Source organism: Pelophylax lessonae, assembly GCF_965119305.1.
Source record: "Pelophylax lessonae genome assembly, chromosome: 13".
Taxonomy (NCBI): Eukaryota; Metazoa; Chordata; class Amphibia; order Anura; family Ranidae; genus Pelophylax; species Pelophylax lessonae.
In genome coordinates, this window is record NC_138780.1 from 12,329,330 (window position 1) to 12,356,451 (window position 27,122).

The 27,122-nt window shown below is 46.7% G+C and overlaps 1 protein-coding gene across 1 annotated transcript; it reads left to right on the forward strand.

The window, feature by feature from the left end:
• The first annotated feature begins 1,770 nt into the window (after nucleotides 1-1,770).
• Nucleotides 1,771-27,122, forward strand: LOC309543408 (cortexin-3-like). Its single transcript, XM_082242884.1, has 2 exons — nucleotides 1,771-1,881; nucleotides 26,376-27,122. The coding sequence occupies exon 2, from the start codon at nucleotides 26,406-26,408 to the stop codon at nucleotides 26,649-26,651; it is 246 nt and encodes an 81-aa protein (XP_082099010.1). The 5' UTR covers nucleotides 1,771-1,881; nucleotides 26,376-26,405; the 3' UTR covers nucleotides 26,652-27,122.

The following is a 27,122-nucleotide window of genomic DNA, read 5'->3' on the forward strand; positions in this document are numbered from 1 at the left end:
TCAATTGGCCTGCCAACTCTCCTGACCTGAACCTCATAGAGAATCTGTGGGATGTTGTGAAGAGAAAGTTGAGAGACGCAAGACCCAACACTCTGGATGAGCTCAAGGCCACTATCGAAGCATCCTGGGCCTCCATAACACCTCAGCAGTGCCACAGGCTGATTGCCTCCATGCCACGCCGCATTGAAGCAGTCATTTCTGCAAAAGGATTCCCGACCGAGTATTGAGTGCATAACTGAACAGAATTATTTGAAGGTTGACTTTTTTTGTTTTAAAAACACTTTTCTTTTATTGGTCGGATGAAATATGCTAATTTTTTGAGATAGGAATTTGGGGTTTTCATGAGCTGTATGCCAAAATCATCAATATTAAAACAATAAAAGGCTTGCGCTACTTCAGTTGTGTGTAATGAATCTAAAATATATGAAAGTCTAATGTTTATCAGCACATTACAGAAAATAATGAACTTTATCACAATATGCTCATTTTTTGAGAAGGACCTGTATAGGAGAGGGAGAAGTATAGAGAAGAGAGAGAAGTATATAGGAGAGGGAGAAGTATAGAGGAGAAGTATAGAGGAGAAATATAGAGGAGAGAGACAAGTATAGAGGAGAAGTATAGAGGAGAGAGGATAAGTATAGAGGAAATGGAGAGGGAGAAGTATAGAAGAGAGAGAGATCTATAGAATAGAGGGAGGAGAAGCATAGAGGAGAGGGGGAAGTATAGAGGAGAGAGAGGGGAAATATAGAGGACAGGGAGAGGTGTAGAGGAGAGGGAGAGGTGTAGAGGAGAGGGAGAAGTGGAGGGGGGAAGTATAGAGGAGAGGAAGAAGTATAGAGGAGAGGGAGGAGAAGTATAGAGAAGAGTTAGAGGTATAGAGGAGAGCGAGGAGAAATACAGAGGACAAGGAGAAGTATAGAGGAGAGAGAGAAGTATAGAGGAGAGGCAGAAGTGGAGAGGGGAAGAAGTATAGAGGAGAGGGAGAAGTGGAGAAGAGAGGGAGAAGTGGAGAAGAGAGGGAGAAGTATAGAGGAGAGGGAGAAGTGGAGAGGAGAGGGGAAAGTAAAGAGGAGAGGGAGAAGTATAGAGGAGAGGGAGAAGTATGGAGGAGAGGGAGAAGTGGAGAGGAGGGGGAGAAGTAGGGAGGAGAGGGAGAAGTGGAGAGGAGAGGTAGATATTGAAGAATGTGGAACAATAGAGGATTGATGAGAGGAATGAGATGATGGAAGAGAAGGGTGGAGGAGAATATCTGAGCAGCAAATTAATCATGGTCACTATGATACAAATATGAAAATCAGAGGATGTTGCATAACAAAGGATCAGAGCGCCCTCTCCTCTCCTCTCTTTTTTTCCTCCACCAGTTGCTGATCTCCCCTCTCCTCCCCCTCATTGCAGCAATCCCAGTATTAGAGGGTTCCCCGTGCCCCCGTACACCGGATCCTCCTCACCCCCCCTGTGTCCCCGTACACCGGATCCTCCTCACCCCCCCCCCTGTGTCCCCGTACACCGGATCCTCCTCACCCCCTGTGTCCCCGTACACCGGATCCTCCTCACCCCCCTGTGTCCCCATACACCGGATCCTCCTCACCCCCGGCCCCCCAGGGGAACCCGCTCTCACATACATCCTCATCCTCCCCGCAGCCAATCAGAGGCGGAGGTGGGTTTCCCGTGCTCTCCCGGAGATCGGAGCTGCGGATGCTCACCCCCGGGGTTGCCATAGGTACGGTTGTCGTTAGCAACCGGGGAGCCCCGTCCGCCTAGGCAGAGGAGAATGCGGGGCTTGGCGGAGACGGCGGCGGAGAGGAGGCGGAGGAGAAGCCGGGGGAGGCGGCAGTGATCGGGGAGGACGGGGACCGGAATGTCGGAGTTCTTCATCAACAGGTAAGAGGTGGGCTGGAGGAGGGGAGAGCCCATCACCCGGTGTCTGCATGGAGGAGGTATGGACTGTGCCATGGCAGGAGGGGGCAGGGGGCACCCAGCATGGCAGAGATCACTGGGGACCCCAATACTGAGACAGGGTGGGGGACCCCAATACTCAGACAGGAAGAGAGACCCCAATACTCAGACAGGGTGGGGGACCCCAATACTGACACAGGGTGGGGAAGGCTGGGATGAGTGGAACCCTAATACTAGTAAAGGGTGGGGGGAGGCTGGGATGAGAGGTACCCTAATACTAGTACAGGGTGAAGGAGGCTGGAATGAGTGGAACCCTAATACTAGTACAGGGTGAAGGAGGCTGGGATGAGTGGAACCCTAATACTAGTACAGGGTGGGGGAGAGGCTGGGATGAGTGGTACCCTAATACTAGTACAGGGTGGGGGAGGCTGGGATGAGTGGTGCCTAATACTAGTACAGGGTGGAGGAGGCTGGGATGAGTGGTCCCTAATACTAGTTAGTACAGGGTGGGGGAGAGAATGGGATGAGTGGTCCCTAATACTAGTACAAGGTGGGGGAGAGGCTGGGATGAGTGGTCCCTAATACTAGTACAAGGTGGGGGAGAGGCTGGGATGAGTGGTCCCTAATACTAGTACAGGGTAGGGGGGAGGCTGGGATGAGTGGAACCCTAATACTAGTACAGGGTGGAGGGGGGCTGGGATGAGAGGTAACCTAGTAACCTAATACTAGTACAGGGTGGGGAGGGAGCTGGGATGAGTGGTCCCTAATACTAGTACAGGGTGGGGGAAGGCTGGGATACAGGTACCCTAATACTAGTACGGGGTGGGGGGAGGCTGGGATGAGTGGTAGCCTAATATTAGTACAGGGTGGGCAGAGGCTGGGATGAGTGGTCCCTAGTACTAGTACAGGGCGGGGGAAGGCTGGGATGAGAGATACCTTAATACTAAAACAGGGTGGGGGAAGGCTGGAATAAGGGGTACCCTAATACTAGTACAGGGTGGGGGGAGGTTGGGATGAGTGGTCCCTAATACTAGTACAGGGTGGAGGAGGCTGGGATGAGTGGAACCTAATACAAGTACAGGGTGGGGGGAGGCTGGGATGAATGGTACCCTAATACTAGTACAGGGTGGGTAGAGGCTGGGATAAGTGGTCCTAAATACTAGTACAGGGTGGAGGGGAGCTGGGATGAGAGGTAACCTAAAACTAGTACAGGGCGGGGGAGAGGCTGGGATGAGTGGTCCCTAATATCAGTACAGGGTGGGGGAGAGAATGGGATGAGTGGTCCCTAATACTAGTACAGGGTGGGGGAGAGAATGGGATGAGTGGTCCCTAATACTAGTACAGGGTGGAGGGGGGCTGGGATGAGAGGTAACCTAGTAACCTAATACTAGTACAGGGTGGGGAGGGAGCTGGGATGAGTGGTCCGTGATACTAGTACAGGGTGGGGGAGAGGCTGGGATGAGTGGTCCGTGATACTAGTACAGGGTGGGGGAAGGCTGGGATACAGGTACCCTAATACTAGTACAGGGTGGGGGGAGGCTGGGATGAGTGGTACCTATTACTAGTACAGTGTGGGGGGGGGGGGAGGCTGGGATGAGTGGTAGCCTAATATTAGTACAGGGTGGGCAGAGGCTGGGATGAGTGGTTCCTAATACTGGTACAGGGGGGTGAGGAGAGGCTGGGATGAGTGGTCCCTAGTACTAGTACAGGGTGGGGGAAGGCTGGGATGAGAGATACCTTAATACTAAAACAGGGTGGGGGAAGGCTGGAATAAGGGGTACCCTAATACTAGTGCAGGGTGGGGGGAGGCTGGGATGAGTAATCCATATTACTAGTACAGGGTGGGGGGAGGCTAGGATGAGTGGTACCCTAATACTAATACAGGGTTGGGGAGAGGCTGGGATGAGTGGTCCCCAATACTAGTACAGGGTGAGGAGAGGCTGGGATGAGTGGAACCCTTATATTAGTACAGGGTGAGGAGAAGGCTGTGATGAGAGGTACCCTAATACAGTACAGGGTGGGGGGAGGATGGGATGAGTGGTCTCTAATACTAGTACAGGGGGGGGGATGGGATGAGTGGTCCCTAATACTAGTACAGGGTGGGGAAAGGCTGGGAGGAGAGCTACCCTAATACTAGTACAGGGTGGGAGAGGCTGGGATGAGTTGTCCCCAATACTAGTACAGGGTGGGTAAAGGCTGGCAGGAGAGGTATCATAATACTAGTACAGGGTGGAGGAGGCTGAGATGAGTGGTCCCTAATACTAGTACAGGGTGGAGGGAGGCTGGGATGAGTGGTCCCTAATACTAGTAAAGGGTGGGGGGGGGGGGCTGGGATGAGTGGTACTCTAAAACTAGTACTGGGTGGGGAGAGGCTGGGATGAGTGGTACCCTAATACTAGTATAGGGTGGGGGAGTGGCTGGGATGAGTGGTCCCTATTACCAGTACAGGGTGGGGGGGCTGGGATGAGTGGTACCTTAATACTAGTACATGGTGGGCAAAGGCTGGGAATGAGTGGTCCCTAATACTAGTACAGGGTAGGGGGGAGGCTGGGATGAGTGGACCCTAATACTAGTACAGGGTGGGGGCAGGCTGGGATGAGAGGTACCTCAATACTACTACAGGGTGAAGGAGAGGCTGGGATGAGTGGTACACTAATACTAGTACAGGGAGGAGGAGAGGATGGGGATGAGTTGTCAATAATACTAATACAGGGTGGAGTAGAAGCAGGTATGAAAGATATCCTACTACATTTACAAGGTGGATGGGATCTCGGGATGAGGCATGCCTTTAGACTGGTACAGGGTGGAGGAGAGGCTGGGATGAGTGGTCCTCTAATACTGGTCCAAGGTAGAAGAGAGAAAAGTTGACCCCTTAGAAGATAGGAGAAAAATCTGCACTGTATGCCTTGTGCCAACAGCTTTGGCTACAGCCAAGCTATAAGCCAACCAAGAAGAACCTGCTTCATTAAATATCAGAACACTACAAATGCAAGAAAGACTAGGTGCCAACTTATAACCTATTTCCTTAGATATCAGGGACCACAAGTCCAAGACTAGATGCCAACTAAGACCTCCTTTTTTAGATACTGGAGGAATAAAAAGTTGAAGTAGTTTCTAAGCCAACAGGAACTACCTCTTTCCTTAAATATCAGAGGACCACAAATTCCAGTACCCCGTGGGGCAACTAAGAATATCTTTTATTCTTAGATATCAGTGGACTATAGGTTCTCAGAGCCCCTACAAAAGAATAATGTTTTTTCTTGGATAACACGGAATGACAAGATCCAAGAAGCCAACCAGGAGTAACCTCCATTATTAGGTACAGGGGAACAAAAAGGCTACAGTAGATGTAAACCGGGAAAAACCCTTTTCCTTAGATACCTAGGGATTAGGGATGGGCCGAACATCCCCCCCCCCCCCCCCCCCCAATGTTTGCAGCAGAACTTCCGAACAGGGGAAATGTTCTAACCCAAATGGCAAACCCCATTATAGTCTTTGGTAGCCAAGCAGGATGAACCAAAATTGCCCATTTTGAAGGCTTATGCAAGTAATTGGCCATAAAAGGGGTATGGGGGTGTGGGTACTGCCCTGGGGACATGAATCAATAAGAAAAACAATACTTTTTACAGGAGAGCAGTGGTTTTAATTATGCTTAAAGCGCAACAATAAAAATTAAAAATTCCTTTTAATATAGTGCCTGGGGGGGGGGGGTCCCCTTAATGTGCCTGTAAAGTGGCGCATCTGTAGCATGCATAAAACATGCTGCAGCAAAAAAATGAAATTTCTAAAGAGGAAAAAACAAGTCAAATCCCATTTAAAATGAATTGTGGTTACAATTGCAGGCTTTTCGGGTCTGGTATGGATTTTAAGGGGAGTCCCCCAAAAAATAAAAAATAAATGGCATGGCGGTTCCCCCCAAAATCCATACCAGACCCTTATCTGGGCATGCGGCCTGACAGGGATGAGAGAACACCCCCCCCCCCTCTTGAACCATACCAGACCACATGCCCTCAACATGGGGAGGTGGGTGCTTAGGGGCAAGGGGGCTCAGCCCCCCCACCCCAAAGCACCTTGTCACCACAACATGTCACCATGTCAATGGAGACATGGGCCTCTTCCCAACAACCCTGTGGGCTGTGTTTGTTGGGGTCTGTGGGCGGGGGGCTTATTGGAATCTGGAAGCCCCCTTTAACATAGGGGCACCCAAATCTGAGCCCCCCCCCCTCAATGTGAATGGTTATCGGGTACATAGCACCCCTACACATTCACCAAAAAAAGTGTAGAAAAGTAATAACAACACCAGACAGTATTTGACAAATTCTTTATTAAAAAATAAAAAAATAGTGTCCCTCGATGTAAATCTATTTCCTTTAGAGGCAAGGGGTGGGGCCACCTGGCTACATAACCTGGTGGCACCGCGTCGTATCTTCGCCCTGGGCCCTAGATGACCTTTTGCATTGGGATAATTAGGCGGGGAGGGGGGGGGGTGATTATTTATCCTCAGAGGGGAAATTTGAGTGGTAAAATATTTGTGTTTGGAGGGGGATTGGTGGGTTGGGGGGGGGGGATTATGCTGGGAGAGGGAGATTTAGTGGGGGGGATTTATGCTCAGAGGTGAAATTTGAGGGGTAAAATATTTGTGTTAGGAAGGGGGTTGGGGTGGGGGGATTGTGCTGGGAGAAGGAGATTTAGTGTGGGGGGGGGGGGGGGTTATGCTCAGAGGGGAAATTTGAGGGGCAGAATATTTGTGTTAGGAGGGGAATTTGGGGAGGGAGGGGATTTGAGCTGGGAGAGGGGATTTGTACTGGAAGAGGAGGAATTTTTGATTGGGTGGAAATTGCAAATGGAATTTATGTTCAGGGGGTAAATGTGAAGATTAGTGCTCACATTTTTTTTTTTAGTGGGGAGGAAATTTTGGTGACACATAATGCTCATACATTTTGGGGGAGAGGGGTGCCATTTGGCATCTTCTCCCTGGGCGCTAGATGACCTTGCCCCTGCACTGCCCATTGGTGCTGTACCCAGGATATGCTGACACTTGTGTATAGCGTTTAGCAATCAGCTTAATACAAATGCTATTATATATTCCACATCCAACCCCCCAACCCATCACCAAATGTAGGAACATGGCAAAGTTAGGTAATAAAGAAGCCCAATCCAATTTAAACCAACTCTAGTATTTGGGCAAAACCATCCTAACGCAATAGAAGTAAGAGTTCAGTTTGTTAGAAGTCACATCAGTTATGCTACCTGCTGCAGAGACATAAAACGCAGAAGCACCCTTACTAAACTCTACACGTTCCAATCAGATCAGAAAGCTTTAGGCTTCATTGACACCTGAGGGTCGCGTTTTTGAGAGTTTTTCAGGCGTTTCTATAAATGTTTTTGAACAGTGTTTTTTAGTGCGTTTTTGAGCTTTGGTCTTTTTTTTTTTTTTTTTAATTGGCCAATAGAGAAAAATATCATCTGATTCATCATTTATTGCCATGTTTTTTTAGATTTTCGTCCACTTTTATTTATTATTTATTTAATATTTTTTATTTATTTATATTTTTAATTATTATTATTATTATTTTAATTTTTATATTTTTTGTAAGGGGTTAAGTGTCAAAGGCTGTGGTTGGAGGTTAATTTATTTATTTATTGTATTTATTTACTACTATTATTTATTACTATTGTTTACTTATTATCAATATTTATTTATTTTGTAAGGGCTTATGGTTAGAATTAGGGGTTAATATTAGGGTTAGGATTAGGGGTTAAAATTAGGGTTAGGGGTTAATATTAGGGTTAGCGTTAGGAGCTAGGATTAGGGGTTATTATTATTAGGGGTTAATATTAGGGTTACAGTTGGGGTTAGGGTTATTTTATTTCTTTATTTCTTTTTATTATTATTTATTTTTCTTTATTTAATATTTATTTATGATTATTATTTATTTATGTATTTTATTTATTATTTATTCAATATTATTATTTGTTTTTATTTATTGCATGTAAGCAGAAAAATGCTCAGAAATGCATGACAAAATATGCTAAAATGCTCAAAAATGCGCTAATTAAGCATTTCTTTGCATCTCTATAGAACAAAAAAAAAATGTTAAAAAAAACACACCAATCTGCCCTATGCAAGCTCCAAAAAGAAGCTCCAGAACGTATTTATTTTGTTATGGCTTATGGTTAGGATTAGGAGTTAATATTAGGGTTAGGATAAGGAGTTAAAATTAGGTTTAGTGGTTAATATTAGGGTTAGCGTTAGGAACTAGGATTACGGGTTGTTATTATTAGGGGTTAATATTAGAGCTACAGTTGGGGTTAGGGTTATTTTATTTCTTTATTTCTTTTTTTATTAATATTTATTTTTCTTTATTTAATATTTATTTATGATTATTATTTATTTATGTATTTTATTTATTATTTATTTAATATTATTATTTGTTTTTATTTATTGCATATAAGCAGAAATATGCTCAGAAATGCATGACAAAATATGCTAAAACACTCAAAAATGCGCTAATTAAGCATTTCTTTGCATAGAACAAAAAAAAATGTTCAAAAAACACACCAATCCGTCCTGTTCAAGCTAGGGTTAACATAAGGGTTAGCGTTAGGAGCTAGGATTAGGGGTTATTATTAGGGGTTAATATTAGGGTTACAGTTGGGGTTAGGGTTATTTTATTTCTTTATTTCTTTTTATTATTATTTATTTTTCTTTATTTATTATTTATTTATGTATTTTATTTATTATTTATTCAATATTATTATTTGTTTTTATTTATTGCATATAAGCAGAAAAATGCTCAGAAAGGCATGACAAAATATGCTAAAACACTCAAAAATGTGCTAATTAAGCATTTCTTTGAATCTCTATAGAACAAAAAAATGTTAAAAAAAAACACACCAAACCGCCCTGTTCAAGCTAGGGTTAACATAAGGGTTAGCGTTAGGAGCTAGGATTAGGGGTTATTATTAGGGGTTAATATTAGGGTTACAGTTGGGGTTATTTTATTTCTTTATTTCTTTTTATTATTTATTTTTCTTTATTTATTATTTATTTATTTTATTTATTATTTATTCAATATTATTATTTGTTTTTATTTATTGCATATAAGCAGAAAAATGCTCAGAAAGGCATGACAAAATATGCTAAAACACTCAAAAATGTGCTAATTAAGCATTTCTTTGAATCTCTATAGAACAAAAAAATGTTAAAAAAAAAACACCAATCTGCCCTTTTCAAGCTCCAGAACTTTTTTGAACTTCAGGCTTTCTGCTTTAGGTGACTTGTAGTGGAAATGTGAACCATCTCCATAGAGGATAATTACATTTTTCTCCTCCAGAATTTTGGAGCTTCAAGATAAAATGCTGAGATGTGAATGGGGCCTTACTGCGGAACTTTACCTGCTTCTGTTCTGTAGATGTCGACACAGGCCAAGCTTTTGCATTTGTTGAGATCTTTACAAATGTGTCAGTTAGGAGGGGATTCCAGGGGGTACGTCTGCCGCTGGCATGATTGGAGGGGGGGTCCGTCTGCCTCTGGAGTGATTGAAGGGGGTCCAGGTCTGCCGCTGGAGTGATTGGAGGGGATTCCAGGGGGTCTGTCTGCCGCTGGAGTGATTGGAGGGGGGTCCAGGTCTGCCGCTGGAGTGATTGGAGGGTATTCCAGGGGGTCTGTCTGCCGCTGGAGTGATTGGAGGGGGGTCCAGGTTTGCCGCTGGAGTGATTGAAGGGGGTCCATCTGCCGCTGGAGTGATTGGAGGGGGATTCCAGGGGGTCTGTCTGCCACTGAAGTGATTGGAGGGGGGTCCAGGTCTGCCGCTGGAGTGATTGAAGGGGGTCAATCTGCTGCTGGAGTGATTGGAGGGGATTCCAGGGGGTCTGTCTGCCGCTGGAGTGATTGGAGGGGGGTCCAGGTCTGCCGCTGGAGTGATTGGAGGGGATTCCAGGGGGTCTGTCTGCCACTGGAGTGATTGGAGGGGATTCCAGGGGGGTCTGTCTGCCGCTGGAGTGATTGGAGGGGGTCCAGGTCTGCCGTTGGAGTGATTGGAGGGGGTCATTAGTTTTTAGTCATTTTTTTTTTTTTCAATGCTTTGGATTTTATGCTTTGTTAGGGTTTTTTTTTTGTTGCCTTCCTCAAGATCAGCTGTGGGCAGGGTGGCCATCAGAAATTTTGGGGCCCCTTACACAACTTTAGGCCTGGGCCCCCAGGACCTGACCACCAGGTTACGTCCTCTTTCTCTGCGAGGGCCTTTGAATGCATATGCTTGGCTGCTAGGACGCCAGGCGGTCCTAGCAACCAATAATTTTGACAGCGGTGGCCAGCAGCAGGATGGTAGTCAGGAGCCAGTGCAGTGGGTGGCACCAGCGGGAGTCGGGACTAGTCAGTGTAGGGGTAAAAAGGAACAAAAGGGGAGGTGCCAACTTGGAGCCTGGAGCATCCCCGAGGGACTGGGCCCCTCGGGATGCCTGGGCCCCCTACATCTGTATGGGCTGTACCCCCCTGATGGCTGCCCTTGCTGTGGGTATAGGATTGTATACTGTATATGAAGGTTTTCTATTTGTGTGTGTTTTTTCTATGTTGGTTGAACTGGATGGACTTGCTTCTTTTTTTTTTTCAACCAGAATAATTATGTAACTATGTACTAGCATGTAAAAAAAATAAAATAAAAAAATTAACAATTTTTTAGCATTATCGATGCAATGTAAAGAATGTAAAGTACAACATGGTCTGAGCTAGAAGATCTTTTCGTACGTGTAAGGCCAATTTATAGTCCAACCAACGATAGGCTTTTTTGTGATTTATAAAATCAAGCACCCTTAATGGAAATCAAAGTCGCATGCAAGTTGCACTACATGACATGGCATTAGTGTGAACCAGGCCTTATGGATCTTCCCAGGTCCAAAATGAATATTGTGTAGAATTAAGTTTGGTCAACCAAAACAGACCCAGCTTTTGCCCTCCCCTGGTGCTAGGCATTAAAAGAATAATAATATATCACTTTTATTACACACATTGAAACATTGTAACAAAAGTATTGCAACAAAAAAAAAAAACATATATGTCAAACAAAACACACTTGTAAAACCATCTACAACACAATCTGAAAGACCAGGCGTGTTTAAATTATTGATCGACCGATATCGTTTTTTTATTGCCGATACCGATACCAATACCAATATTTTGGTCATCGGATATCGGTATCGGCTGATTATGACCGATATTTTCGGACAATTAAAATTTTTTTTTTTTTTCATAGGTATTCTGGTGGAGAGATCTGGGGGTCTAAAAGACCCAAAACCCCTCCTCTGCACTTAAAAGCATTAAAAACGCCAAATTCGGTTTTGAACGCTCACATTTTTTTTAATTTGGCGCCGAGTATCGGGAAGTGATGTCATGACATCACTTCTGGGTTTTTTACATGGAGACCCGATCAGAGCCGAATGCGGCTTTGATCGGGTCTTCAGCGGCCGTGCAGGTAGGATGCCCGGGTCTCCCGGTGGGAGCAGTGGAAGGCGGTGGGAGGGGGGAGACGTCCCCTCCCGCTCCTTGTAATGACAGCCGAGCGGCTTCTCAGCCGCATCGGTTGCCATTACAAGACAGCCGACCGTCGGCTATGGACGCCGGTACCGGGGTGATACCTCTAGATGCAGGCATCACTCCGGTACAGCACTTTCCTGAAATATCGGCAACCTCAGGGGCCGATTCCGATATATCGGGGAAAGTGCATATCGGCCCCCGATATATTGGCATTGCCGATAATTGGTCGATCCCTAGTTTAACTGTCCACCACAGGTACAACCATCAGTATAGATCCTGATAATAGATAGATTAGACGCATGTAATCGAAATAATGCGACCCGCGTTACCAACCGGTGTGAAAGTGCAATCTAAGATGACGTTTATTTAAGAAAGTACAGAACAAGGCCAGCTCTTTATTAACACTCATCGGCCACTTTCTTAGGTACTCCTGTTCATTTGCTTGGTAACACAAATTGCTAATCAGCCAATCAGATGGCAGCAATTCAATACATTTAGGCATCTAGACATGGTGAAGACAACTTGCTGAAGTTCAAACCGAGCATCAGAATGGGGAAGAAAGGGGATTTAAGTGACTTTGAACGTGGCATTGTTGTTGGTGCCACAAGGGCTGTTCTGAGTATTTAAAAAACTGGGATTTTCACGCACAACCATCTCTCGGGTTTACAGAGAACGGCTGAAAAAGAGAAAATATCCAGTGAGCGGCAGTTGTGTGGAGGAAAATGCCTTGTTGATGTCAAAGGTCAGAGGAGAATGGACAGTGGTTCCAGATGATAGAAAGGCAACAGTAACTGAAATAACCACTCATTACATCCAAGGTATGCTGAATACCATCTCTGAACACACAACACATTGAATCTTGAAGTAGATGGGCTACAGCTGCAGAAGAACACACCAGGTGCAAATCCTGTCAGTTAAAAACAGGAAACTGAGGCTACAATTCGCACAAGCTCACCAAAATTGGAAAAACATTGCCTGGTCTCGATTTCAGCTGTGACATTCAGATGGTAGGGTCAGAATTTGGAGTAAAAACCATGAAAGCATGGATCCATCCAACGGTTCAGGCTGGTGGTGTAATGGTGTGGGGGAAATTTTCTTGGCACATTGTGGGCCCCTTAGTACCAATTGAGCATCGTTTAAATGACACGGCCTACCTGAGTATTGTTGCTGACCATGTCCATCCCTTTATGACTACAGTGTCCCCATCTTCTGATGGCTCCTTCCAGCAGGATAATGCATCATGTCAAAAAGCTCCAATCATCTCACCACTGGTTTCTTCACCATGACAATGAGGTTACTGTCCTCCAATGGCCTCCACACTCACCAGATCCGGTCACTGTACTCCAATGACCTCCACACTCACCAGATCTGGTCACTGTACTCCAACGGCCTCCACACTCACCAGATCCGGTCACTGTACTCCAATGGCCTCCACACTCCCCACATCTCATCCAATAGAGAACCTTTGAGATGTGGTGGAATGGGGGGTTGGCATCATGGATGTCCATCCCTTTATGACTACAGTGTCCCCATCTTCTGATGGCTCCTTCCAGCAGGATAATGCACCATGTCACAAAGCTCCGATCATCTCACCACTGGTTTCTTCACCATGATAATGAGGTCACTGTACTCCAATGGCCTCCGCACTCACCAGATCCGGTCACTGTACTCCAATGGCCTCCACACTCACCAGATCTCATCCAATAGAGCACCTTTGAGATGTAGTGGAACAGGGGGTTGGCATCATGGATGTCCATCTCTTTATGACTACAGTGTCCCCATCTTCTGATGGCTCCTTCCAGCAGGATAATGCACCATGTCACAAAGCTCCAATCATCTCACCACTGGTTTCTTCAACATGACAATGAGGTCACTGTCCTCCAATGTTCTCCACACTCACCAGATCCGGTCACTGTACTCCAATGGCCTCCGCACTCACCAGATCCGGTCACTGTACTCCAATGGCCTCCACACTCCCCACATCTCATCCAACAGACCACCTTTGAGATGTGGTGGAACAGGAGATTGGCATCATGGATGTGCAGAAACTGCGTGATGCCATCATGTCACTATGGACCAAAATCTCTGAGGAACGTTTCCAACACCTTGTTGAATCTATGCCATGGAGAATTAAGTAAGTTCCGAATGCAAAAGGAGGTCCAACCCGGTACTAGCAAGGTAATAAACGTATGATGTGTTGGTTTACTTACCTTCGGTACCTTAAAAATCCCTTGAATTGCATTGAAAGTATATTTCGACGTTTGGGATGTTGGTGTCTTTGGACATTTATTGATCTCTCTATATATTTTTATGTATTTGGTGTCTTCCATGAAGCATACAATGGGCGGTCAGAGTATTGGCAGGGTAATCTATATCAGCTGACCGTGCACTAAATCGCCTCCGCCGTGACTGATGCGAGGTTAGACGGTGTCGCTGTATATCAAGGATTGACAAGCTCGCGGAGCGGCTCAGAGCGCTACATCAAAACCGCCGACGTGTATTGAGCCTTCTGGGTGACGACCTGGAAAGAGATTGGTAATCGAAGGTCACGATTGTGTTAAACCAGCAAAAGTGACCTCGTATTGACAGACAAAGGAAAGGGGAAGGGTGGGGGGTATCTTCTCCGGATGGTGATGAGTGCGCCTTCCCATACAGCTGTGCCGAAGTCCAAGGAACATTTCTAGACATTGTTTGCTACTGAGAAGAGAATACTATCTGAAAGGACCTCCTACCTTCTCCATTGTCCAGAGGTCTCAAAACTTTTCCACCATGGTCCCCATCACAGTCTCCCCTTACACCAGGGTCCCCAACAGAGTACCCCTTTCAATTTGGGTCCCCATCAGCATCCCCCTTACACAGGGGTCCATATCACAATCCTCACACTCAGGTCCCCTTCAGAGTCTCCCCCCCCCTTTACACTTAAGCCCCTATCAGAGTTCCCCCTTAGATTGGGGTCCCCATCAGAGCTCCCCCTCCATCAAGATCCCCATCAGAGTTCCCCCTTACATCAGGATCCCCATCAGAGTTCCCCCTTACATCAGGATCCCCATAAGAGTTCCCCCTTACATCAGGATCCCCATCAGAGTTCCCCCATATATTAGGGTCCTCATGAGAGTTCCTTCTTACATCAGTGTCCCCACCAGTGTCCCCTTAAATCAGGGTCCCTATTAGAGTCTCCTCTTACACCAGGGTCCCCATCACAGTCCCCCTTTACACTTGGGTCCCCATCAGCATCCCCCTTACACAGGGATCCCCATCACAGTCTTCACTTACACTCAGGTCCTCAGGTTCAGAGTCCCCCCCCCCCCCCCCTTTACACTCAGGTCCCTATTAGAGTTCCCGCTTAGATTGGGGTTCCTATCAGAGCTTTCCCTCCTTCAGGATCCCCATCAAGGTTTCCATCAGTGTCCCCGCTTACATCAAGATCACCATCAGAGTCCCCCCTTACATCAAGATCACCATCAGAGTTCCCCATTGCATCAGGATCACCATCAGGGTTTCCCTTATATTAGGGTCCTCATGAGAGTTCCTCCTTACATCAGTGTACACACACGAGTCCCCTTACATCAGGGTACTCATCAGAGTCCCCCCTTACACCTTGGTCCCTATAAGAGTTCCCCTTACAGTTACACCCTGGTCCCCTTCAGAGTTCCCCCTTACACCAGGGTCCCCTTCAGAGTCCCCCCTACACTTGGGCCCCCATCAGCACCCCCCCCATTACACCAAGGTCCCCTTCAGAGTCCCCCCTTATACCTGGGTTCCCATTAGCATCCCCCTTACAACAGGATCACCATTAGAGTCCATCTTTACACTTGGGTTCCCATCAGCATCCCCGTTACATCAAGGTCCCTATCAGAGTCCCCACTTACACCCGGGTCCCCTCCCCCCTTATACCTGGGTTCCCATCAGCATCCCCCCTTACAACAGGGTCCCCATTAGAGTCCCTCTTTACACTTGGGTTCCCATCAGCGTCCCTGTTACACCAAGGTCCCTATCAGAGTCCCCACCTACACCCGGGTCCCCTTCAGATTCCCCCCTTATACCTGGTTCCCTATCAGCATCCCCCCTTACAACAGGGTCTCCATTATAGTCCCTCTTTACACTTGGGTTCCCATCAGCGTCTCCATTACACCAGGGTCCCCATCAGAGTCCTCACTTACACCCAGGTCCACATCATAGTCCCCCCTTATAATAGGGTCTAGAGTCCCCCCTTTATACTCAGGTCCCTATCACAGAAGGGAAGCACGGAAATGCACCCATGTTGGGTTGCACCTGTATGGTGTGAGCCCAGCCTTAATGCTTTCATGCTGATCCAGTGGCTTCCATGGCAGAGGTTGGCAAACTCCGGTCCCTCCGGCACCCAACTCCGTGTAATACGGCTCGTATATCCTCACAGCTGTCGCTGGGACTCTTTAGGAGGGATGCAGGTGGCCGTATTTCATCCCACCACAAGTGTCCTCGGTTATTTCTATACTATTTAGATTTATTGCAGGAACGTCGCTGGCGGCACTCAGCTCCCAACAATCTGTCTTAGGCAAATATTACTTTTTATCGCTATAGCCGAAACGTGCGGGTGTAAAATACCAGCTGCCAGCAAATAGTAAATTCAGTCGATAAACTGCAAGTGCTAGAAAAACATTGCTGCCCTTTAATGCATGGTTACATGACCCCCTGCTGCCAGATTGAACAGGGCTGCTACAGTGCTTCTGATTGGGACTGCAGCCTCTTGTCACATGATTTTGTGCTATGTAACTCCCCTTTCTGAGACCTGAGTTCAAATTTGGACACATTGAATAGCTGGCAGCAGTCCTGCATCTTTATTTTCTATCTTGATGATGCCGTGCCCTGGGCTCAGTCCTGGAATCACAGCACCACCCTTCATTGAATTACTGAGCATGTGCAGATAACATTGGTTGCTCATGGGCAGGGCCATCTTTAATATTAATTGGACCCTGGACAAACATTTTCTTGGGCCCTCCAAAATCCACTTATTACCTATTTTCAGGCAATGCGGGCTCAAGAGGCTGCCTGCTTTGGGCCCCACAACAATGACTGGGCCCAGGGCAGCTGCCCCCTTTGCCCTGTGTTAAAGATGGCCCTGCTCATGGGCAGGGCTGCTGTTAGAAATCACAGGGCCTACCACAGCCTACCTGGCAGGGTCCCGCCCCCAAGACATTATTTTCACAAAAAATACACTAAAATCATTATTAGCAGACACAAACATAACAGAGAACTTGTGTGAATTAGCCCTTTTTAATTGGTTTTTACATTTAAAAAAAAAAAAATTATAATTATATATTTTTTTAAAATGTTAAAAATGTTTACAATTATTTTATTTTACATTTTTTTTAAATGATTCATTACAATGTTTAAAGATTCTTTTTTTTTTTTTTTTTTTTTTTTACAATTCTCTATTTTTTTACAGGACAAGGAAGCCTGCAGCACTGTGGGATTGGCACAATGAAAAGGGGGCACATGGGGGGAATCAGAAGCAGGCAGAACAGGGGGAAGGGTGATCGCCAGTGTCGGAGAAGTAATTACAGGAACAATGCCCTGTGTCTGTGTCTCTCCCTACAGCAGCTGAAAGCTGGCATGAGGGGGGAGAAAATAGTTTTTAGCTGCTGCAGAGAGCCATACAGGACCTCCTTCTGTAATTGCCCCTCTGCCCTACCGTACTGATTGCCCGTGCTGTTGGGGCCCCCCTGTGTGCCTGGGCCCCCTACAGGAGGACTGGTGCCCCCCCCCCCCCATCATGGCGCATACATATCATGCCCCCAGTATACTATCAACCCCGCCCATGGTCCACATCTATAACACCCTTCCTCTGGGTGGTATCGCCTGGATCACGCCCACTTGCCATGTGGTGCCGTTCACAGTGCCGGGGCAAGGCCATCTAGAGCCCTGGGCGAACATGTCAAACTGGGCCCCTTCCCCCAATATATGTGAGCATTGTGTGTTAGCAAAAATCCCCCCCAAAACAAATCTAGCACTAATCTGAATGCCCCCTAAGAATACATAGCCCCTCCTCCCAGGACAAATCAGTCCCCTGCTGAAATTGCCCCTCCCAGGATTAATCTATCCCCCCCCCCCCCCGACTCCACTCCCAGCTCAAATCCTCTCTTTCCTCAAATCTCCCCAGCACAAATACCCCAACACCCCCCCCCCCCAGCACAAATCCTCTACCCCTCAAATTTCCCCTCCGAGTACAAATCCTCTCCACCCACTCAGAATCTCACCTCCCAGCACAAATCCCCCCATCCCTCTTCCCGGCACAAATCTAACCCCCCCCCCCTCAAATTACCCCTCTTAGCTCTAATTATCTACCCCTCAAATTTCCCCTCTGAGAACAAATCCCCCCCCCCCCCCGACTTCAAAGCCCTCCTCCCAGCACAAATCCCCTATCCCTCCTCCCAGCACAAATCTCACGCCCCCGCAAATTTCCCCTCCTAGCACTAGTCCTTAACCCCTCAAATTTCCCCTCTGAGCACAAATCCCCCCACTCCAAAGCCCCCCTCCCAGCACACAAGCTACCCCATCACCCCTCCTAGCACAAATATCACCTCCCCCAAACTTATCCTAGCACAAATACCCTCCAAACATCCCAACTAGCACAACACCCCCCCCCCCCCCCCCCATAAAAATGTCCTCTCCTAGCAAAAATCCCCTCTACCATATAACTTCTAGCACAAATCCTCTTCCCCTAGCCCCTCTCCCAACACAAATCCCCCCCCCCCCCAAATCACCCTTCCTAGCACACACCGCCACATTTCCCCTCCTAAAACAATTCTTACCCCTTGCTGCCCCCCAAATTTCTGCACCCAACACAAATCCCCTCCGCGCCATCTCCTAATGATACCCCCCACCTCACATGATGTCACAGTGCCCAGAACAGCCGTCCCTCCTGCCCACCCCTTGTCCCCGGCCCCCTCATATCACACCCACTTATTGTTCAGCCCTCCCCCTAATCATTCAGGGACCATGTGGGTGCCAAATGAGGGTTCATCTGGGCAGGGAACCTCAGAAAGAGAGCTGTACCGCCCAGAAGAAGGGTGTGATAGGTTTGGACCATGGGCTGTTACATCACATTACGCTACTGCATTACAAGAGACTGTCCTGTTAGAAACAGCTACTATGTTAAACCTTATGATAAAGCACTTTTTTGAGTGAAACGCGTTAAGTGTTTGCCAAGTCCCTGTGCTGTTTGTCCCATCTTGGAGGAATAAAGGACTTTTATTGGATTGAACGATCGGCTCCCATTGATTTTAACAGGTTTGAATCCGAACTACAGGTTACATTTGCCGAACATTCGCCAAATCGGACCAGGTCCATTCGACTGATCCCTACTGGGAACCCAAGTGCCTAAAAAGTCCCCAGAAAAAGCCATCAAGTTCTTTAATTCTCCAACATCGAACACTGAAATGCCAGTTTTAGGTAGAGTGCTCCTTTAATCGAATAGATTATCGGCTAATTTGCATATTCGTGGAAGAAAAGAAAAAAAGTGAATGCCGATTGATGATTTTTGAGTCTTTGAACCATATTTACACCCGTTTCGCTGCTTCCTCCGATTCCTCCACCTAGCAGATGCTGCGAGAGAACTTGGACGCGGTTGTGGAAACATTAGAGGATAATTAATGTGTGTTTACTGCTCGCCGGCCAAAGCCGCGTAATCACAGACATTTGCAGCAACGCGGATCCGCAGTCATGACAAACACCCGGAATTACCGGTCAAAGATGATGCCGTACATAAACAATATTGACAGCGCCGGCTTCTGCATACTAAAGAGGAGATCCGCTAAGTGTTAGCTGTATGTGCGAGACAAATCATACCAGAGGCGTACCTTGAACCTTCAGGGCCCCGGTGCAAGAAACCATGAAGGGCCCCACCCGGACCCCTGGGCGGGGGCCCTTCCCTTCAAGCCTGGGGCTCTTCCCACTGATCCTGGGGCCCTTTACTCTTTATTACGGTCCCGCAGCGGGACCCTTTCACAAGTTCTGCAGTGGGCCCCCATTCCTGCCATCTTGGGGCCTCCCCACGGTGGTGGAATGCCAGGGCCCGGTCGCAAGTGTGACCTTTGCGATCCTGGAAGTTCACCCACTGGTGTCAGTAGTTTTTATTTTTTGGTATTTTAATTGTATTATTTTTTATCATTTTATTTTATTTTTTTACAATGTCACTGACTATGACTCTGTCCATTCAGAAAAGGAAGGAGCTGGTAAATTACATATTTACCGACCCCTTCCTGGTTCTCTATTGTGACACATCCCCTGCAGCAGCCGGCAGGAGAGGGGAGGGAGCACAGTGAAGGGGGGCACATAGTAGGTGGGGGGGGGGGGACCAGGGGAGCACACAGGGGCCCAGAGACAGCAGAACACAAGTGAACTGGATAGGAGTGGGGGGGCAGCACAGTAGGGGGGGACCAGGGGAGCACACAGGGGCCCAGAGACAGCAGAACACAAGTGAACTGGATAGGAGGAGTGGGGGGGGGGGCAGCACAGTAGGGGGGGACCAGGGGAGCACACAGGGGCCCAGAGACAGCAGAACACAAGTGAACTGGATAGGAGGAGGGGCGGGGGCAGCATACAGAGGAACCAATCTCCTCCATTTTCCTTCATGCAGCTACAGGAGGAAAAAGGAAGACAGTGATTTCTCTACATGCAGCCCCCGCCACCCCTCCTATCCAGGTGTACAGGGGAGCCGTACAGGCCCCCTGAAGCATGGGGCCCGGTTGCAATTGCAACCCCTGTAGTCACGCCCCTGAATCATACCATTGGCATCTTAGAAGAACCGCATGCCTTTCTGTGCATCACAACCCAGTGCCCAGGACCTGGTAATGATTATTATATTAGCATATAAGTACTTAATAATGAAGTGCTTATATGCTAATGTTAGGGTTCTTTATATAACAGGTTCTCTTGTTAGGATGTCCTTTACTTTTGCAGGAAGATGTTGTTAGAACAAAGTCCTTGGAATGTGCTGTTGTGTAGTTTGTACAGTAACTGGTCTCCTAACATTGTAAGGCGCACTGGATTAACCACTTTACTACCAGTCACGTAACCTCTACGTGATCAGACTTTGAGTGGTTATACCGGGATGATGCCTCTAGCTAGAGGCATCATCCCGGTACCGTTGTTTGAAGCCGACGGTCGGCTTTCCGTCGGTAACGATCGATGCGGCTCGGGAGCCGCTCGATCGTTACCCGGGGGGGCGGGAGGGGACGTCCCCCCCCTCCCGCCGCCTTCCGCGGCTTTGCTCGGGGCTACCGTCCCACCGGGAGCCCCGAGCACCCAGCCGGCACGTCCGCCGGCTGGATGGAGTCCCGATGAATGCCGGAAACGGCATCGATCGGGTCTCCGATGACGTAACCCGGAGGCGGCGTCCATGACGTCACGTCCGGGTTACTGTGCTGCAAAAGGCGGCAGATTTGAAAAACGGCTGTATGCAAAAATGCCGTTTTCGGCGTTTTGCATACAGGGAAGTGTAGTGGAGGGGTCTAGGGTCTTTTAGACCCTCGATCCCTCCATAAAGAGTACCTGTCACGACATATTGCTGTCACCAGGGATGTTTACATTGCTTGTGACAGCAATAAAAGTGATCAGATTTTTTTTTTTTTAAAAACCTGTAATAAAGTTTAAAAAAAAAGAAAAAATAAATAGGAAAAAAAAAAAAAAAAAAAAATGTAGCCGTCCCCGTCACCGTTAGCTCGCGCACAAAAAAAAACGTATACGCAAGTCGAGCCGCAAATGAAATCGCTGTTCAAACCACACATGTGAGGTATCGCCGCGATCGCCAGAGCGTGGGCAATAATTAAAAAAAAAGAGCTACACTCTAACTCTAAACTGGTAACCGTTAAATAAATTTAAAGCGTCGCAGATTGAGATCTCTATTGACCGTAGTTTGTCGCCATCCCACGGGGGGGCGCAATTTTAAACCGTAACATGTTTGGTATCTATTTACTCGGCGTGACATCATCTTTCACAATATACAAAAAAAATGGGCTAACTTTACTGTTTAGTATTTTTTAAATGCAGTGAAATGTGATTTTTCAAATTTTTTCCAAAAAAATGGCGTTTTAAAGACCGCTGCGCAAATACCGCGTGACAAAAAATTTTGCAATGACCGACATTTTATTCTCCAGAGTCTTTGCTAAAAAAATATATATAATGTTTGGGGGTTCTAAGTAGTTTTCTAGGAAAAAATACTGGTTTTAACTTGTGAACAAAAAGTGTCCGAAATAGGGCTGGGGCTAAAGTGGTTAAGCTGATAAGGTGTTCCAAAATAGCAGAAATTAACATCCCTTAATACCAGAAATGAACGTTTCTTGTAATACTTCTTATGTGCGTCTTGGGCAAATTCCTAATGAGTTAGGATGAAAGACATTTTAAGGGAGATCCTGTGTGACTGTTATTGTGATCTCTTGCCACTGGTCTAATGTACATGTGCATTAGCATGGGGGAGGAGGGATAAATGACGATATTAAGTGCTTATATGCTAATGTTAGGATTCTTTATATAACAGCTTCTCTTGCTGGGATGTCCTTTATTTTGCAAAAAAGATATTATCACGACATTGTCCTTGGAATGTGCTGTTGTGAAGTTTTTAGGGAGACTCCTGAGTCATTTTAGGCCAATTTGTATTCTGCTACATATTTTTGGTAAAGAAAATCCCAATAAGCGTATTTTGAGTGGTTTGCGCAAAAGTTATCACGTCTACAAACTAGGGGAAAGATTTATGTCATTGTTTTTTATTTATTAATTTTTTTTACTAGTAATGGCGGCGATCTGCGATTTTTAGCGGGACTCCGACATTGCGGCGGACAGATCGGACCCCTAAGAGCCCATTCACACAGGGGCGACACGACTTGCTGGGGCGACCTGTGTGCACCGCGACCTCGGCGCGACATGCACGGACTTCATATAATTGAATTCAATGCAAGTCGCCTCCAGGTCGCCCCAAAGTAGTACAGGACCCTTTTTCTAAGTCGGAGCGACTTGTGTCGATCCTATTAGAACGGGTCCTGTACTAATCAATGGCAGGCGACCCACCGCGACTTGTCAGGCGACCAAGTCGCCTGACAAGTCGCGCTAGTGTGAATGGGGACTTATTGACATTTTTGACTCTTTCGGGGGGACCAGTGACATTACTACAGTGATCAGTGCTAAAAATATGCACTGTTACTGTACTAATGACACTGGCAGGGAAGGGGTTAACATCAGGGGCGACCAAAGGGTTAAATGTGCCCCTAGGTCAGTGATGGCGAACCTTGGCACCCCAGATGTTTTGGAACTACATTTCCCATGATGCTCATGCATTCTGTGGTGCATTTGAGCATCATGGGAAATGCAGTTTCAAAACATCTGGGGGTGCCAAGGTTCGCCATCACTGCCCTAGGGGCACATTTAAGCCTTTGATCGCCCCTGGCGTTAACCCCTTCCCTGCCAGTGTCATTAATACAGTGATAGTATTGGGATGGGGATGGGCTTGCTGCATGAACACAGAGACCTGTGTTCCTAAATAGTGTTCATCACTGACAGAACAGCGGTCTGCTGTGTTTACAACGGCAGACCGCCGTTCTGGCTCCACGGGGGAGCGATTGCGGGTGCCCGGTGGCAATCGCGGCCGCCGGACCCGTTAATTGGCTTCCCCTCTGGCGAATGGGAGCTCGCGAAGCGACATACAGGTGCAACGTTTCGTGGGACAGAGCCGACCTGCCGCAGTATATGTACGGCAGCTGGTCGGAAAGTGGTTAAGGCAGTGATGGGGAACCTTGGCACCCCAGATGTTTTGGAACTACGTTTCCCATGATGCTTAACGACACTGCAGAGTGCATGAGCATCATGGGAAATGTAGTTCCAAAACATCTGGGGTGCCAAGGTTCGCCACCAGTGGGTTAAGGTATAAAAAAATTGGATACAACCAGGATCAGTGTATCGGTGAATGTTGGATATTCTAGGTTGAATTTTGTGAACAAATAATAAAATCTTTTGGACTCTCAGATCTTCCATTGGGCGCTCCCCAAAGCGGAAATACAGATAGAGATTTCAGCAGATCATTATTCTATATGTTATATATATATATATATATTTTATAAAACCACTGCTTTTAATTGAGACAAGCTCGCTTTAAAAATATGGCGGCGCTTTCTGCTGGTTAGGGAAATAGTCAGGGCCGGAGCGATGCCCCGATTAATCTTAATTAAAAGCAAGGCACGTTGTATTGTTTGCCGATAAAAAGCATTGAATTCGGGGCTTTCCTGAGGGACGGGAGGTATAGCCTTGAAATAAGAAAGTCCTGACAAGGCCAAGACACAATTACTGGACAAGGCCAGCCGATCCATCCCAGAAAATGTGCAGTCGCGGCTTAAAGAGGACCTGTCATCAGGATAAAGACATGGTGCTAACATCCCAAGCTGAATGCTTGGAGCTGAAATCGCTCATTGTGCAGTAACTGCATCTGGGTTAAGTGGCTGTATAGAGGAAAGGGTTAAAGATTAACTCCACCCATAACTCTTATTTTTATTTATTTATTTATTTATTTGTGGGTATAATGGGCCGGGGTTACAGCCTCTTGTTTTGCTGATTCTGGCTGTATGTTTAATTCTTGCAGACTCTGATGTAAGGGAGAACTCTGGGGGCTCTGATTTAGGAAGGAACACTGAGAACTCTAATGTAAGGAGGGGACTCTGATGTAAGGGGAAACACTGTAGACTCTGGTGTAAAGGGTAACTCTGATATAAGGTTAATCTGATTATTAATCTGAATTTGCAAAGTTCCCCTTAATCTGCATTCACAGAGTTCAATCTGAACGCGCAGAGTTCTCCTTTACATCTGAACTCCCTTAAACGGTAAGGGGAAACTCTGCAGACTCTGATGTAAGTGAAAAACTCTTGGGGCTCTAAATTAGGAAGGAACACTGAGAAATCTAATGTAAGGAGGGGACTCTGATGTAAGGGGAAACACTGTAGACTCTGGTGTAAAGGGTAACTCTGATATTAGGTTAATCTGATTATTAATCTGAATTTGCAAAGTTCCCCTTAATCTGCATTCACAGAGTTCAATCTGAACGCGCAGAGTTCTCCTTTACATCTGAACTCCCTAAAACGGTAAGGGGAGACTCTGCAGACTCTGATGTAATCTGGGGGCTCTAAATTAAGAAGGAACACTAAGAACTCTAATGTTAGGGGGGGACTCTGATGTAAGGGGAAACACTGCAGACTCTGGTGTAAAGGGCAATGCTGATATAAGGTTAATCTGATTATTAATCTGAATTTGCAAAGTTCCCCTTAAACTGAATTTACAGAGGTAAATCTGAACTCACAGAGTTCTCCTTTACATCTGAACTCGCAGAGTTCTCCTTTACATCTGAACATGCAGAGTTCGCCTTTACATCTGAACTCCCTTAAACAGTAAGGGAAAACTCTGCAGACTCTAATGTAAGTAAAAAACTCTTGGGGCTCTAAATTAAGAAGGAACACTGAGAAATCGAATGTAAGGAGGGGACTCTGATGTAAGGGGAAACACTGTAGTCTCTGGTGTAAAGGGTAACTCTGATATAAGGTTAATCTGATTATTAATCCGAATTTGCAAAGTTCCCCTTAATCTGCATTCACAGAGTTAAATCTAAACTTGCAGAGTTCTCCTTTACATCTGAACTCCCTTAAACGGTAAGGGGAAACTCTGCACACTCTGATATAAGGGGAAACACTGTAGACTCTGGTGTAAAGGGTAACTCTGGTATTAGGTTAATCTGATTATTAATCTGAATTTGCAAAGTTCCCCTTAATCTGCATTCACAGAGTTCAATCTGAACGCGCAGAGTTCTCCTTTACATCTGAACATGCAGAGTTCTCCTTTACATCTGAACTCCCTTAAACGGTAAGGAGAAACTCTGAAGACTCTGATGTAAGTAAAAAACTCTTGGGGCTCTAAATTAGGAAGGAGCACTGAGAACTCTAATGTAAGGAGGGGACTCTGGGGGGATAGGGGGAATTTGTGCTGGAAGGGGATCTGGAGTGGGGGGGGGGGGTGTTTACTCGGAGGGGAAATTTTAGGCATTGAAGATTTGTACATAGTTTTTTTTTTTTTGGGGGGGGGGATTTTTGCTGACACACAATGCTCATACATTTTGGGGGGGATGCAGTTTAGCATGTCGGACCTGAGCTCTAGGTGACCTTGTCCCGGTACTGAGTCTAGGACCTACATGAGGTCCATCAACCCTCAGTGGGTGGTTATTTGTGCTAGTTGTGCTACGAGGGGAAATTTGGGGATCTGAGGGGGGATAGGGGGGATTTATGCTGGAAGAGGATCTGGAAAGGGGGGTGTTTACTCGGAGGGGAAACTTTAGGCATTGAGGATTTGTACATAGTTTTTTTTTTTGGGGGGGGGGGGGTTTACTGACACACAATGCTCATACATTTTGAGGGGGGTGCAGTTTATCATGTCGGCCCTGGGCTCTAGATGACCTTGTCCCGGTACTGAGTCTAGGACCTACATGAGGTCCATCAACCATCAGTGGGTGGTATTTGTGCTAGTTTTGCTAGGAGGGGAAATTTGGGGATCTGAGAGGGGATAGGGGGAATTTGTGCTGGAAGGGGATCTGGAGTGGGGGGGATGTTTACTCAGAGGGGAAATTTTAGGCATTGAAGATTTGTACATAGTTTTTTTTTTTTTTTTTGGGGGGGGTTTTGCTGACACACAATGCTCATACATTTTGAGGGGGGTGCAGTTTAGCATGTCGAACCTGAGCTCTAGGTGACCTTGTCCCGGTACTGAGTCTAGGACCTACATGAGGTCCATCAACCATCAGTGAGACCCATAACTAGAGCACTGGCCTTCTCCCCAAAATGAATCTCATCCAGCCATAGTCAAAGATGTATTTATATGTTCGGGATCCTAACACAATTTCCATAAAGCAAGACCTATTCTCTCACATTGTTTCTCTCTGCAGGTTGAGAGTCGGAGGACAATCGGTGCCAAAATGCTTCTAACAATGACCGGGGAACTTCTGAGCACAATCATGTCGACTCCGGGCTCCGCTCTTCCCGTCAGCTCCCTGACCCTAGAGCAAAAGGCCGCTTTCGTCCTGGTGTTCCTGCTCTTCATCTTCTTGGGCCTTCTCATCATCCGATGCTTTAGGATACTTCTCGATCCCTACCGCAGCATGCCCTCTTCAACATGGACAGACTACATGGAGAAGGACACTTTCGATTACCGCTGGGCCTGACGTTGGGATCTCATCCCAATCTATGGGATTCAAAACTATGATCCCAACTTTCACTGGTGGCCTTCGGGAAAAATCACCTTGGGGGTGGGGGGGGTGGGGACGGGAAGTTGGGTTGCTATTTTGTATCCTTAAAGCCTATTTGTGTGTGATGTTTACATCGACTGCGAAGCTTTATAACCGACGCTATGCTCCAGTCAAAGTGAAAAAAAAAAAGTGAAAACTAATTCTGCCAATACAAAATCAAAAGAAAAAAAGCCTCAACAATCGCACATTTGGTGCCAGCCTACGCCAGGGCTTTGTGGACTAAGCCCTTTGCCGTAAACTCTTGCCGTTGTCTGTAGTGTGTCGTGGGTGTCTTATCGATATTGTAGGTGTGTGTTGAGACATCAAAAACGAAGGGACAGTTCAATTTTTTTTGTTAGTGTGAGCAAATTTTCCTTCGATTTAACTGGTACTACTAACGAATCCAAA

What these genes read in the sequence shown, in the direction of transcription:
- LOC309543408 (XM_082242884.1), top strand. Translation starts at nt 26,406, where the DNA reads ATGCTTCTAACAATGACCGGGGAACTTCTGAGCACAATCATGTCGACT.